The sequence below is a fragment of the Mugil cephalus genome, chromosome 6, assembly GCF_022458985.1.
Source record: "Mugil cephalus isolate CIBA_MC_2020 chromosome 6, CIBA_Mcephalus_1.1, whole genome shotgun sequence".
Taxonomy (NCBI): domain Eukaryota; kingdom Metazoa; phylum Chordata; class Actinopteri; order Mugiliformes; family Mugilidae; genus Mugil; species Mugil cephalus.
Window position 1 is genome coordinate 11,618,720 of NC_061775.1, and position 14,426 is coordinate 11,633,145.

At 43.8% G+C, this 14,426-nt stretch overlaps 3 protein-coding genes across 8 annotated transcripts; 1 reads left to right on the top strand and 2 right to left on the bottom strand.

Moving 5' to 3' along the window:
• Positions 1-75: 75 nt before the first annotated feature.
• si:ch211-201h21.5 (uncharacterized protein LOC555526 homolog) lies at positions 76-3,809 on the bottom strand. The gene is made up of 6 exons (XM_047587482.1): positions 3,712-3,809; positions 2,418-2,617; positions 1,737-1,919; positions 1,555-1,666; positions 1,347-1,483; positions 76-1,255 (listed from the first exon to the last, which is right to left on the bottom strand). Exons 2-6 carry the CDS (start codon positions 2,598-2,600, stop codon positions 887-889), a joined length of 984 nt encoding a protein of 327 aa, XP_047443438.1. The 5' UTR covers positions 2,601-2,617; positions 3,712-3,809; the 3' UTR covers positions 76-886.
• Positions 3,810-3,988: 179 nt separating this feature from the next.
• Positions 3,989-10,352, top strand: LOC125009414 (basic immunoglobulin-like variable motif-containing protein). Of its 6 annotated transcripts, none has more exons than XM_047587368.1 (10): positions 3,989-4,188; positions 4,614-5,107; positions 5,199-5,328; positions 6,372-6,467; positions 6,582-6,686; positions 6,776-6,870; positions 6,958-7,090; positions 7,276-7,359; positions 7,437-7,533; positions 7,617-10,352. In XM_047587368.1, exons 1-10 carry the CDS (start codon positions 4,163-4,165, stop codon positions 7,917-7,919), a joined length of 1,563 nt encoding a protein of 520 aa, XP_047443324.1. In that variant the 5' UTR covers positions 3,989-4,162; the 3' UTR covers positions 7,920-10,352. The 6 variants fall into 6 exon arrangements, with proteins under 6 accessions (XP_047443324.1, XP_047443322.1, XP_047443326.1 ...); XM_047587366.1 differs by having other exon boundaries at positions 4,000-4,341; XM_047587370.1 differs by having other exon boundaries at positions 4,002-4,341; positions 4,552-5,107.
• zgc:172121 (uncharacterized protein LOC337599 homolog) lies at positions 10,162-13,983 on the bottom strand. Its single transcript, XM_047587374.1, has 9 exons — positions 13,911-13,983; positions 13,696-13,807; positions 12,346-12,413; positions 12,009-12,166; positions 11,822-11,925; positions 11,461-11,622; positions 11,174-11,379; positions 10,915-10,994; positions 10,162-10,830 (listed from the first exon to the last, which is right to left on the bottom strand). Exons 2-9 carry the CDS (start codon positions 13,798-13,800, stop codon positions 10,736-10,738), a joined length of 978 nt encoding a protein of 325 aa, XP_047443330.1. The 5' UTR covers positions 13,801-13,807; positions 13,911-13,983; the 3' UTR covers positions 10,162-10,735.
• Positions 13,984-14,426: the final 443 nt, after the last annotated feature.

The following is a 14,426-nucleotide window of genomic DNA, read 5'->3' on the forward strand; positions in this document are numbered from 1 at the left end:
TTGGCCCTTGGGTTTCTACCACTGCCAGCAGACAGACTGATGTGCTGCAGCAGAACACGGTGAAACACAGGACACTTTTAATTTTGAATATGATGATTTTATTTCGTATTTCAATGCAACATAACCTGCTCAGAAATGCAAGTGTGTTAGACTGGTTACTGGAACACGTCAAATGAGTCAATGTTGTGTTCACAGCAGGTCTCTATCGCCCCCTTGTGGCCACAAACCAGTCAATGGTTTATAAAAAGTTAAAAAACCGAGTTCATCGTCATACAGCCTTCGTTCCTTTATTTGACGTGAAAGTTTTCTTACTTTATTCAGTAAGGAGTAATCTGACGTGTTACTATTTCCAAACCAGTACTGAATGTAACTTATAAAGTAACATGTAAATCTAACTTTTAAAATCAAGTAATCAGTAAAGATATTCCTCTATTATCGCTAACTCGTCTTCCATTCCTTCCAACACAGTTTAAAACTTGTGCACGGACCTGTCTGAGTAAACAGGAAATGACTACGCTGTCGGTTTTGTCCTTTCTTGACTGGCTAAGCAACCAATCGCCTCAGCTTATATTTTAGCGCAGGCTCTGTCCAGTCAGAAACAAGAAGTGTTGTCCCTACCCTTTCCATAATCTCAAATGTCATTGTGTTTTCTGTAATGTTGTCGTGTTTTCTGTAATGTTGTTGTGTTTTCTGAAATGTCATTGTGTTTTGACCTTTAGGGCCACCGTAACTTGGCCTGTCAATTCCATCACCACCAGAGCCTAGACCCCGTCTTTCTCTATCCACTACTCTAATACGGGATGTCACTTCTCATTGTCATCTAATCGCTGAAATATTTATTTTCAAAAGATCTTGCTGCTTCCATAAAACGACACCACGCACCTAGTTATTTTTTTTTACAGGGCTGTCTGAGGGATTGCATTAGTAGCTGGCCAAACTTGGCTACATCACATTTAGTCATGACAAACACACTGTGGCTCTTGTTCAGCTTATTTGTTCGATCCAGCGCCATCATGCCGCGAGCGATTGACCCCTGCAGCTCCACGCGCACCGGACACTCGATGCTCTCCGTCACCACGCTGCCATCCAGGCAGGCCGCCATTGCGTAGGCGTCGTAAGAGACAAAGCCAGGCCCAAAGTACACGTCTCTCTTGTTCTTCATAGCTTCTTTGGAGTAGGCCCAGCATTCAGACGTAATCGTCTTCATGAAGCGAGCAGCAGGGGCGTCCTGATTGATCAACTCTTCAAAGAACTCCTGCACAAGTGAAATCAGTGACGTGAGTTTGAAGCGGGACACTCGCTATGCAGGGTTGTGCAGTACCTTCTGCAGCAAGCGATCATCTTACCCACGTCAGAGCGTTTCGGCACGAGTATTCCCACGACGCGATGTAAGTGCGACAGAGGAAATCTTCAAGAACGACGTAGGCCGACTCCGGATCCATCACAAAGTTAAACTCAGCACACAGCGTCACATTCCCTTTACCTGCACAGACAAAAGCAGCTTCCTCAAGCGGACACTTCTCAGATGCACATGACGTCACGCGATGGTGTTACCTTCCATGTTTCCCCCCATTATGTAGAGATCCTTGAGCTTTTGGGGGAAATGTGGATCCAGTCTGACAGCAAGTGCCAGATTAGTGAGTGGGCCGAGGGCCACCAAAGAGACCTGTAGGGGGAAAAAGTTTTAGAAACACCAGTGGGAGTAGCACATTAAACAAACGAGGAGAATTCTCCACCTGGTTCTGGTGTTCAGACACCAGTCTGATCATTGCATTGACTGCATGCTCTTTCTGGATCTTCTCCTCCCACTGTGGATCTTTGTCCTTTATCACATCCCCGAGCCCATCACCTCCGAAGTGGTCACTGAGTGAGTTACTGGCTCCAATCATAGGACCAGCAGAGCCTCGAAACACTGGGATCTGCAGGAAGGGATGTCCCAATTGGTGCAGTTTTCAGTTTGTGATCAGACTTGCAGCCAAATGTAAGCTAACTATTACATGGGCACTGCTTGCTCAATACTAAACTATAAACCCTGGTTTAGTTATTACACAGATGGTTAGAGGTTAACTTCCTAAGTTCACTGATGCAAGGAGGAAGTCATCAAAGACTCCCAGCTGATTCAGTTACAGATAGTAAGGCAAATGTTTGTCAGAAAAGGTCACGTTACGACTGACAATGCAAAGACCAGACACTGTGGAGAGGACAGTCCCTGACTTTAATCTGACCTGAGGACCCAAGGACTGGGTCCTTGTTGCTGTACTTGACTCTCATTCAGTCTTTGTTATATTACTATCATGTAACGGCCTCTTCCAGTCACATTTACAAATCAGTTGTTGTGCGTTTACATGGCCACATGTCTGTTTAGGAACAAATGCCTTCATTTGCTCATTTATTATCTTTAAATACAGCAAACGTACCTCCTCGCGCTCACAGACGGAGAGCACCCTCAAAACGTTCTGACACACACTATCCACCGCTGCGTTACCAAACACACAGGTGATGGCCAGAACCTCCATGTCAGGCGGAGCCAGGGCCATCATAATAGCCTGGGCGTCGTCGATGCCGCAGTCAGTGTCGATGATCATCAGCTTCTTTGCCATTATGGTTGTCTGCAAAACTGAGAAAGTCAAGATAATCCATCAAATCTTTCAGAGGTTATGTTTTCTTTCTCACTGCATCACTATAAACGCCACACAACGTGACCGATGTAACCTTCCTTTTTATTTGTTAAGTGGTCATAAACAGCAAAATATGAGAAGTGACAAGCATTTTTAGAAGTAGTACAGAGCACACAGACTTTCCAGCAGGAACCATATTTTTAGTGCTACCCCTGAGACGATAAACCCTAAACATTACTAAACTTCCTGTCAAATATTTCCACCGAGAGGATCCAGATTCTCTTGTCACATGCCACAACTTGTTTCTTCACCCTTCACTTCTGTCTGAGCGTGGAACTTCTCTCTTTTGTGGCATCAGCAATAAAATTTCAAATGCTTTCTCAGCACGGCTTCAGATCTGTAGCGGTTATCTGACCACCCAGGATGCATGTTGATGCAGGTTTGAATGGGGCCTTAGATGCTCTGGGACCTCTGCTGTCTGTTGTCATGTGTGCCGCAGAAACACCTCCAGTATATCTCTGGCTTCAGCGTGTAGAGCCCACTAGTTTTTCTTCATCCAGCTCGTGGTATATCTGACTGTTGAGTTTTCTTAAAATGTGTTTCACCTCCCATCTAAGTGACTCCTTCAGTTCTTCAGTTAACACAGATACTTGCTTTCCAGTTGCCCTTACAAGAATTGGACATTGTTCCTTTACAGATAAAACACGTGTCTTCTCATTGAAAATGCATGGCCTGGTTTCCATTCTGGATGATGGCTCCAGAAGCCTTCGATAAAAGATTAAACATCAGGTTGTCCTTGCACACCTTGACCTTTGCTTCCCTTACTTCAATGAGAAGTCCACTTTTCTGGAACTCTCCAGTATCATCAAATAGTATTAAGGACAAAACAACATCAGATAATGCCAAGTCACCTGTCTAAACAGAAGAAAAGTTGCACAAGATTGCACTGACAGCTAAGAATTGGTCACTTTTTTGTTGTTGTTTACACATAATCAGCGCATTGCTAATTTGAATTAGCATTTATGTTAAAGTTCTAAGATAAAGACAGTGTAAGCAGACAGATTTATATGTCAGAGAGCATCAAGAATCTTACCTTCCGTCTGTAAAGTGAAGTTTTTAGAGCCCCAGCTTTATGTGAATGGTTTGAACTCTGGGATCATTTCAGCGTTTACTGACACGGGTGAAAAACTTTAATAGAATTTAGCGTATATTTCATATAGTTCGATAAAATACAAAATGTGTGTTTTAACAGATAATATTACACTTGCAATTAACCTAAGTGTACGTTGAGAGTTTTGTGTTATTCGGTTTTAATTACTCTTCTCTTTGTTTTTTTGGTCCTCCCCCCCGAGGGTGCTCGGAATGGTACGGTCCGGTAAACCCGCACAGGAAGAAGATGCGGGTCAGCAGGACGACACTTTGCGATGATTACGGTTCATTTTCGACATGTGCTGACGGGTTAATGGTCTCCTGCGTGCAGTGAGAAGGAGCTGCATTGACGCGCGGCCGGCTCGCCGCCCCGTTGAGATGCTGCCGAGGAAACGATGAGGAAAAACACCGTAACCCCTGGGTGTGTTTACTTCTGCTAACTACAGCACGGCTCGGATGTAGCTGTGCGTTCACCTCGACTGCATCGGGTTCACAGGTGAAATGTTAGTTACTGTTCAATAACATCTGAACACATGAGGACAGTAAGAGGCACTGCAGGCTGCTTGCATGACAGGTAACGTGTTGTAGGCGTAAGGGTTTAAAATGCTGTTTCATGTCGCTGCAAATAATAACAATGACACTCAGGGTTGTGACATTTGTTGTACAAAGAAAGGTTCACATGTTACCATGGTGCATATGGTGTGAGGTCTCTGTCACTGCACCTCCATCTTCCCCTCTATGTAATGCATCTAAAAAAAAGTCTGTCCTTTCATCCTCCGAGTAGACGGCCACCTCTTCATCATCATCGCACTCAGCCTGACTCAGGTCTGCCATCCGTCACACCAGGGGCTGTCCAATGCCGAATACATCAGAAGGCCAAGGGTCAAGTGTATCTGGGACAGGGGAGCCATCAGCGCAGAGGCCCAAGGATGGGGAGGAGGAGCGCGGCCTCATCAGCACCCTCGCCCGGGACGCTGCCAGAGCGCGGCGGGCGTCCAGTGCCGAGCTGCACCTGCCGTGGACCTGCCCGGTCACCCACTCCCGTGAGAAGTTCTACACCGTCTGCTCCGATTACGCCCTCCTCAACCAGGCTGCTTCCGTGTACTGTCCCCCGAGCGCAGCCAGGGACGCGGGGCCCAAAAAGCAGGACGACGGGCCGCCCCTTCTGAAGCCCAAATCCTCATCCGACTTCGGCGCTGGTCAAACCAGGGGCGCTCATGTGGGGTCGGACGGGGACTGTGACATGGAGGAGGTGTCCTCCGGGCACGCCAAGCCCATCCTGGCCTGGGAGATTGACACGACAGACTTCAATGCCGTGCTTACAAGAAAAATCCGAACGAGTGAGAAAAATATTTACGTGTAAGGTTATTAATTGATGAACTGGAAAAAGTGAATCGGCTCTAAATGAATAAATGAATGAATGTGTTTCAGGCAACGGGAAGAAATGCAGCAGCAAGAAGATGAAGTCATTAGACAGACCCAGCAGGAATCTACAAGACGTCTCTCCTCATGCCTCCCTGGAGGACATCAAACAGAGAAAAGTTCTAGACCTCAGAAGATGGTACGTTAAATTTAGAGCTTTTATGAAGAAAAACACAGCGAAGTGAGCTTCACACCAGATTGTGAGCAGAAAAACCAAGAACAAATAAACTGGATGGTCACTCCCTCTGAGGGACTGTTCAACACACTCAGACAGGAAACTCCAACAAACTGAAGTCTTTGTAGATCTGTAAAAGATTCAGTTTTTCAAAGCTACAGCCAGATGCTACATACCAGCCTGTCCAAGAGCAGTAAGGAGACATTTATGTCTGCCTTTAGTATTTTCTCTTCTTTCAGAGCTCTCCAAGGAGGAATTGCCAAACCAATGTAAACCTATGTTGACCACAACAGTTTGTCCCCTCTTCAGCTCTGACAGTCAGTTCAGATGTATCTCTGCCAGTGTGACAGTGTCTCCACAGTCACCAGATCTAAAACTCTGGTGAACGCGGTTCAGCTTAATTAGCACCCGTCCGTTGAGAACTGATTCTGCTCCAGCAAAAATCTGCCTGGCCAGTTAAATGAAGAACAGAAGAACAGAAGGGTAACAGCGACGCAGCCATAGCCGTGTCATCTGAACACTGCGGAGTTGAGTTTGTTTACAGCAAGTGGCTCTGATTGGTTGTAGAACTATCCAGTTGTGTGCAAGGTTGATAAAAACAGTAGTAGTTGTATTCCAACATGTTAACTACAGTCTGTCTGAATGTAAATGCAGAAATTAGCTACATGGAGCGGCTTTGTTTTGTGCCTATTGCCATTAGTGATTTCCTTTCGCAGTCTCATCAAATCTGTGCTGTTTTCTGTCCTTTGAGCTCTCATTTCCCCAGAATATCGCCAATGTACAAGTAGACTGCAAATGCATTTTTATGATGCAAAGACTAATTCCAATACTACAGGTTGAAATAATCAAGATGTCTAAACAAAATGATGAAGACCTGTTTGACATTGTGACCAATGTTCACGACTAATAAAAGACTTTTACTTGTTGTCTTCTCCTCACTCCGATACAGCAATGTATTGTTATGTTTTATATGCATTTCTATACTCACTTTAATGTTTTTTTTCCAGGTACTGCATCAGTCGGCCACAGTACAAGACTTCATGTGGAATCTCCTCCTTGGTGTCCTGCTGGAACTTCTTATACAGTACTCTGGGTGCAGGGAGGTGAGCAGCACATATCGTCCTCGGTCAGATTTCATGTAAACATCCGGCCGCAGAGATGCGAAGATGACCGCTGAAGTCGCTGTTAAATAAATCTGTATGTCCTTGTATTGGCAGTCTCCCACCCATCTCTCAGGAAGAGGCTCTGCATATTCTGGGGTTTCAGCCGCCTTTTGAAGAAATCAAGTTTGGTCCCTTTACTGGCAACGCTACTCTGATGCGGTAAAAAGACCCACTCCTTCAACTCTTCTAAAGAATACGTAGAGAAAACGTCAGCAGCTCTGCAATTAGTGTGTTGCTTGTCTTAACAGGTGGTTCAGACAAATCAACGACAACTTCCGAGTGCGAGGTTGCTCTTATATTCTGTACAAACCGCATGGAAAACACAAGACGGCCGGAGAAACGGGTGAGTCCCTGAGTTGTTAAACGCAACAGCACGTCTGCTCATGAAGAGCGGGAGTGATAGCGGTGATAACCTCTTCCTTCGTTTCAGCGGAAGGAGCGCTGTTGAAGCTGACACAAGGGCTGAAGGACGAGTCTATGGCCTACATTTACCACTGTCAGAACCACTACTTCTGCCCCGTGGGATTTGAAGCCACGCCCCTCAAGGCGGCAAAGGCTTACAGGTACAGCACATCACTGCATTTCAACTTGACCTGTGTTTATCGTGAAAGTCCTTCCACTGAGAGAATCATGTTTGTTCGAAAAAGAATTCTGACCAGTTTTGTTTTATTTTATGACTGATTAATCAACAAATTGTGTTATTGTCCTAAAGGCTTAGAAACTAAGTCTTGCTGTGTTTTGTATGAAGGGGTCCTCTGCCCACAAACGAAATGGAACACTGGATTTTAATAGGTGAACCCAGCAGGAAGCATCCGGCCATTCACTGCAAAAAGTAGGTCACTGCTCAGTCTCTGCTACGTTCTATCGTCCACTGTTGTCGAGCCGTCTCACAGGAACTCCTCTCTGCAGATGGCTGGACATCGTGACTGATCTCAACACGCAGAACCCAGAATACCTGGACATTCGCCACACAGAGAGGGGGATTCAGCGCCGCAAAACCAAAAAGGTTCCCCTTTCATGTCACCTTCTGCGTCTTTGTGAACGTGTCTGGGCAGAAAAATTAAACACAGTTTTTTTTCTGGCTTGCAGGTGGGTGGCAATCTGCACTGCATCATGGCCTTCCAGAGGGTGAACTGGCAGAAGCTCGGCCCCTGGGCGCTAAATCTGGAGAACCTGCGGCACGACTTCCACCACCCGGGCGCGGAGCGGGCCGACGGAAGCGCCGCAGACGACGCGGAGGAGAGGGTCTCGTCCAAGCGGCTGGCCCAGCTGGGACGCTCGCACAGCATGGGCAGTCAGAAGGACACCAGCTGGAAACGCCTGTCCAACACTGCTGAGTACAGACAAAGGAGCTCCCCTGACAGCGACCTGGAAGAAGACATTACAGACTGAAGAGGTTGATGTGGGGACGTACGGGAGGAGGTTTAAATAACCGGTACAGAAAACACTAAAACCAACGATTTGTGGTTGTTTGTTAAATACAGCATTCATTAGGGACTATTTTTAGCTGCAGATTTTATACATTCGGTGCTTTAGAGAGTACCAGCAGCAGGGTGGTGTAGATGGGATCTGAATAAGCTACAGCGCTTATGTTTATTGAAACACAGGAACATGTAAGCCGGTGTGACAGTGGCCGTATTCACACCTTTGATTAACATCTGGTCACAAGTGTAAAATACAGGTGTAAACGCACCCAGGACGCATTGAGGAGGCATGTGAGTTATTTAAAGTCAGACCACTTTAGGAGGTGGTATGAGTCGCATTTAACCACGTTCCCTTGAAAGTGTGAACAATTAATGCATCCTGGCTCCCATTATTTTATTTTTTATTCCCTTTATATTATAAAGGAAAAGCAGCGTCAATTCATCAGCTATGAAATATTTAAAATATTCTATCATGTCTACATGTCTATAAAACTAGCAAGGAACCTGCGTAAGCGTGCCGCATAAAATTACTTTACCACGTGGGAGTGAGGGCAGCTGTTACAACCCGGCTCGAGAGGCGCAACATAAAGGTGAAGACACATGGATGGAAAGTAAGGATTTATTTCATTAAAAAGAAAACAGGTGAAACAACAGGTGCTGCAGCTGAAAAACGATCCCGCTCGACCTCTTCAACGAGGCCCTTTGAGTCTTCTCAGGTGTGGCTGGTTAAGGTGATTGAGCACAGGCCGAACAGAGGGGCATAACAGCAGCTTTAAGCCATCGCTGTGTCCATGTTGAGGATGTTTCAAGGAACTAAAAATGTTCCTCCATCCTGTGGTAATCTCTATATCCTCCAAAGTGTCACAACAGTAAAAAAAAAAAAAATGACGACAAAAGTCTAACGTAGACCTGCTCGTTGTGCATCACCAGCTCAAGTTCCCGTCTGACATCTTCCTCCGCATAAGTGCTCAGCAAAGCCTCGACACTGGCACAAATAACACACACACAAAATGACCTCTTTTGCAGCTGCGGGTTTTAAGATAATGTTTGTATAACTCTACAGTAGTTGACCGATCAGAACGTTCAGTTCAATACTCTGAAACAATCACTGCAGGACTTTTAGGCCATGGTTCTTCTAGTGGAGACAGAGATCAGATGTTCTTTTGTTTGCTGTAATCGTTCTTCTTTTCGTACTGGATACTGTTTCCAGTCAGTAAGTGGACAAAATCAAGTCCTTGTACAAAAACAATAACGTGGTTTATCATAATGTGATGTTAGAGAAGTGCAACTCAGTTAAATCGGTGTGTCTTTCAAACTTGCATTTTTTTAGTGAGTAGTAAGCAGTGTCTATCAGGGCATCATAGGGAGGAAGTTTGTTCTAAAATGACTTCAGCTTTAAAAGCTGTCTGGTTCATTGTTAGCTGTTAGCCAACCTGTTAGCTTTGGTTAAGCTGGTATGTGCAGTGTTTAAAGCTTAACGTTGGGCATGAACAAAAGGCGGCAAGCAAAGTGATTTTCATACTGCACCTGACCCTTTACGTGAAATCTGTGATTTAAGGCTGAAGACTTGCAGACGCTCAGATTGAGCTGCTGGCTAATGCATTAGTTGCAAAGTTAGGCAAATTTATCATATGTTGGAAAGAAAAAGCTTCCTAACTTGTAGCCAGCACAAGAAATAGACTAACAAAGTTTATGAAATGTTTTTTTTTTTCTTAACAGCACATCAAACCACGGCCTCGAACATGAACACTGAGTTGTGTCAACACTTGTTGCAGTTCTAAAAACGGTATAAGTTCATTAGAAGTGTTATGATTTTGTCCGTCCTTGTGTATATAAACCAGTGAAGAAGGATTATATGTTACTACATGTTAGAGCCACGCTACAGGTTTACGTTCATTTTATCCTCATGCCCGTAGGGTGCACATATTTATGTGTATATTTCATTACAGTTCCGTCACATCATCCTGAACTCGATGCAGTGTTGCTGTTCATTCGGTTCAGAGTTGACACGGCTCCATAACTCATTGTGCAGGTACCGTTAGTGGGCTTGTTCAGTGGTCAGTTCGGTCCGGTCCGTGTTGTGAAAGCGACCGGTACTTTGTTGTGCTTTGTAAAACCTCCAGTGACACTGTTGTGTAGATGATCCTGTCGTGTTTAAAAGGTGAGAGCTGTACAGAAGTGAGAACGTGAAGAACGCCAACCCCAGAAAGTGAAGACTGCATGGTTTATTTTCATGTTTATGTACAGACACAAGGTGTTCTCCCTCTGCTTTAGGTTGCATCATTGTGGTGCCATTTGTCTTTGACCCAACGCAGTTGGGATTGTGCACTCCAGTGGGTTTGATGTAGTGGTTTGGTTATTTATTTCTTTTACAATAAAATAAGTTTGTTTTTTTTATAAACTCCTGGAACATGTTCCCTTTATAGCTTGAGACCGACCATCTTTAATCTTTAAACATTTAATGACTGCATCGGTTGTGATGAGTCAACAGAAAATTAATCATTAATGCAGAAAACAAACACCTTTAAATTTGACATTTGTTGTGGTAAAACATTAATTGGTTCCACTTTCTGCCACTTCTTCTCACCCTCTCATAATCATCGTGTCTTAGCGGCAGATTATAAGACCGTTTTCTCCTCATCATGCCAGGCTTGACCCACATAACGCGAGTCTACACTACGTCACGTGATTAATTGGGCATTCGTTTGAAATTTGCGCGGCTGAGTGCAGAGTCAGCGGTGACGGGTCCTTCCTCCTCCATCTTGCATTTGAGCCTTCGTAGATCTAAGGCTGTTCTGCTGAGGCTGGAGGTGTGCAACCTTCTTTTAACTGTTGTCTTAACTCTGCTATGTGAGCGGGACCGATACGGCAGCATCCCCCTAGTGGACAAAGAGACGCTCATCAGAGACGGTGCGATCAGACAGGAGGAAACCACGGGAAGATAAAGAAGAAGAGTAGCTCACCTATCAGAGTGGCACCCTGCTGCACCCATTTGTGACTTAGGCCTGGTATCAATGCTGACGCTTCCACTGATGTTTGCCACCTATGTAGGACCAATGAAAACATGAAGTGGTGCTAAGCATTATATGTACTTTTTTATTGGCACCTGTTTTGTATTTACACCGTATAGACACCTAACTAGTACCCATCCGTGATCAGAAAAGGTCAACACGCGGTATCTCATGCTGAAAACATAGTCGCGGCCTTTGGCTACAGACTCACCCCTGCTTAGCGTCCCACTCCTCTCCACTGTTGGGGTACACCACCCAGCTCATGTCTGGGCTCCACAGCGTTCTGGCAGATTCCAGCACCGGCTCCACCACAGCTGGAGCGCAGCAGTTGACCCCGACAGCGACCAGCTGCGTGGATCTGCCGGCGACCCGCACCGCGTCCAAGAAGAGGCTGCCGTCTGATATACACCTCCCATCCTAGAGGTGAGTGAGACATTTTGTGACTGCGCTGGATATTATTCATGGACCAAGACCAGTTAGTTAACCAACAGTGATTACCTTACAGGAGAAGGCCAGCCAGGCCTTAGAATTTGGGAACTCTTTCAGGACCTCCACCACAGCCTCCGCCTCTTTGATGCTCGGGATTGTCTCAAAAGCAATGAGATCAGCTCCTGCTGCTGCTAAGCATTCGATCTGCGGCCGATGCCAAACTTTAAGCTCCTTAGATGAGATAAAGACACCTGAGACCACAGCGCATCACTTAGCTCTACAGTAAATAAATCTATAGTTGGATGTCCTCTGAGGACACCATGGCCAACATTAGAAGCAATAAACAGGTCAGCAGGCGTGCTTTAATTCTGGGTAGTCTTCTCAAAGCATTAATATTTAATGAACCAATGTAGAGCTGAGAGGTGCTCACTTCAATACTCATATCCTCCGCGTAAGCCCCGGTGTACTCTGAGCCGTCTTGCAGAACAGCCCCGTACGGTCCAACAGAGCCTGCCACCAAGAGACGTCTCTGCCCTGAGACAAAAGAAACAGTTTAATGATAAAAAGTTAAACAGCATCGTAGTTTATAGATACTCAGCAATCGCAGAGTTTTGTACCAGAGTCAAATTTCTTCACAGCCTCTTTCGCCAGATGAACACTAGACATCATCAGTTCTCTGGCCTGTTCAGCGCTCACACCCAGGTGGCTGATGAACCCTGGGATACTGGCCTGATACGTGGCCGTCGTGACGACGTCAGCACCGCTGAGGAGAAACCTGTTGAAACGCATCAACACACCTTATGTCATTACCTAATGTCGTTATCGTCATTTCCAGCTATTAATTCATAATCTTTCACCAACAGTAAAGAAGTTACACTTCACTTTAAGATAAACAGAAAATTCAGTCATTTGAGAAAGTAGACCAAAGATTTGCAATATTCTGCATGGACTTACCTGTAATGGACATCTCTTATGGCCTGTGGGTTAGTATGCAAAAGCCTGGCACTCCACAAAGGATCTCCCTACGTATGTAACACACACACAAATGCACGTTTCATTTTAGCTTTTGAAATTTGTGTTTGACCCAGTGTTTGTCTGATTATATTTGGAACTGGCACAACCATCATCCACATTACACATATGACATCTAAATGTAATTTCAGTTGCACAAAGTTACAGCCAGACGTAAGGCATCCCCACTCCAGACCAAATAACACAAAGTAACGCAGAATAAATAGCTCCACCTAGCGGATTTATCAAGGTAACTGAAATATTTAGAATTAAAATCAACAAACTTTATTTGTTGATTTTAACAAAATCAACAAATAACTTACTAAATTAATAAATTGCAGAAATATTAAGTCATAGAACAAAGACTGCATAAGCATGAAGATCTCTCCCTTGACTTGATGATTTGATTACTAAGGGGCCTACAAAGCACAGGTCCAGGGGGCAAAGGGGTTAGTCTTTGGGGCTCTGAGCTTCTGTCTGAAGTTACAGAGACACAAAACACTACAAGGAGAGGTAAAGCTGCAAAACTACAACATAAATACACATAACAGTCACAATATCTTAAACAAACTTTAATGATCCACAAAGGAAATTGTTTGGTCACAGAAGCTTAGTTGCACATAAAAAACACTCTTAAAAACCACAAGTAAGAAGCAAATAATAACAACAACAAATACAAGTAAAATCAAAGGGAAAGCTGACTCAAGAAAAGCCTAAAACTACTACAGAAACACTCAACTATAAATAGACACAACACAACTACAAACAAACACACTTTTACAGACACAAAATGGCTACAAAGTGAAACTGATTGACCACCCAGAGACAGAGACATATCTGCAACAGACACGAAATGACACATAAAACTCAATTCCAATCAAGTCACAAAGATAACAACAACAACAAAAGTACATTTCTTACAACTAAAAGGATGCGAATCAGTTGCAAAGATCCAAAAAGTGGTCCAGCTACAAATAAAGCATAATTCCTCTTTTAGCACTGGTGTGTGCTTCATAATCTGTAGAAGTAACTACTATATTTAAAATGTGAATTGGTGAGCTACTTGCTCCAGTACATACATTGGACAGCTGTACTGTTCTGGTAAATTGGCAGTCTTTCCTATTCTGTGCACTAAACTGTAATAAATATTACCTAAATAAATCCTTCAAGCTCAGATTAAATATTAAATTCACACAGTGCTATGTGTAGATACATCTGGTCTTTGGATAATTTTGCTTTGAAACCAATACTGAATTAGGTGACAGCATATTTTTGTTTTCTTTTGGATATTACCTGCAATTTGACTCCTTGGGCTTCCAGTTCCGTTGCTAGTCCACCATCTAAGATCAATGGGCTATTATCATTTATGAAATGTCCCAGGTCAGCAGGTGAATCCATGGATCAACTGTAATTCAAAAGGCAAAATTATGTCTATAACTCTTGTTCCTACTAAACACATGCAGATGAAAACTATTCACGCACGCTGCTTTAAAGTAACACAATCGTACGCGTAACTAGCTGCATTAAAATGAAATCCTTCACGTTACTCTTCGCAAAGTTGTTGTTCCGGGACACGAGAATGTCAAACGTTGCGTTTAATTCCGCTCGAAAATCTAGAAATCCGCCAGATGTTAACATCCACAGTACCACCGAACCACCACTAGATGTCGTTGCACAATGAGTTCGCATAATCAGAAACAGAAGATTGTCTGCGTCCTGCCCAAGCTACGAATGAGTCAGTTATTCTGATATTATTTACTTGCATTTGAACACTACGGGCAATGTTTTGGTTTATTTGATATCTAACTATTTCGGTACTGGTTTATGAAAGTCTTATGTAATGGTACTGAATATGTATAATGTGACTAATCCTGGATATCACATACATATTATATATATATATATATATATATATATATATATATATATATATATATACTATATATATACTATATATAGTATATTATGTGTCATGTTATATCTTTCTACAGCAATATAAATCTTCCATGAATACTACGACTATT

Bases quoted from the DNA above. Each gene is read 5' to 3' on its own strand.
- si:ch211-201h21.5 (XM_047587482.1), bottom strand. From the start codon at position 2,600: ATGGCAAAGAAGCTGATGATCATCGACACTGACTGCGGCATCGACGAC. The intron at 1,920-2,417 runs GTACGTTTGCTG...CCCTTCCTGCAG, and splicing joins CCGTCTGTGAGCGCGAGGAG to ATCCCAGTGTTTCGAGGCTC. The intron at 1,256-1,346 runs GTAAGATGATCG...TCACTTGTGCAG, and splicing joins GCCGAAACGCTCTGACGTGG to GAGTTCTTTGAAGAGTTGAT.
- LOC125009414 (XM_047587366.1), top strand. From the start codon at position 4,301: ATGAGGACAGTAAGAGGCACTGCAGGCTGCTTGCATGACAG. The intron at 6,687-6,775 runs GTAAAAAGACCC...TTGTCTTAACAG, and splicing joins GGCAACGCTACTCTGATGCG to GTGGTTCAGACAAATCAACG. The intron at 7,360-7,436 runs GTAGGTCACTGC...TCCTCTCTGCAG, and splicing joins CCGGCCATTCACTGCAAAAA to ATGGCTGGACATCGTGACTG.
- zgc:172121 (XM_047587374.1), bottom strand. From the start codon at position 13,800: ATGGATTCACCTGCTGACCTGGGACATTTCATAAATGATAATAGCCCA. The intron at 12,414-13,695 runs GTAATATCCAAA...TTACATACGTAG, and splicing joins CCCAAGGAGTCAAATTGCAG to GGAGATCCTTTGTGGAGTGC. The intron at 10,831-10,914 runs GTGAGCTACTCT...TTTGTCCACTAG, and splicing joins GCAGGGTGCCACTCTGATAG to GGGGATGCTGCCGTATCGGT.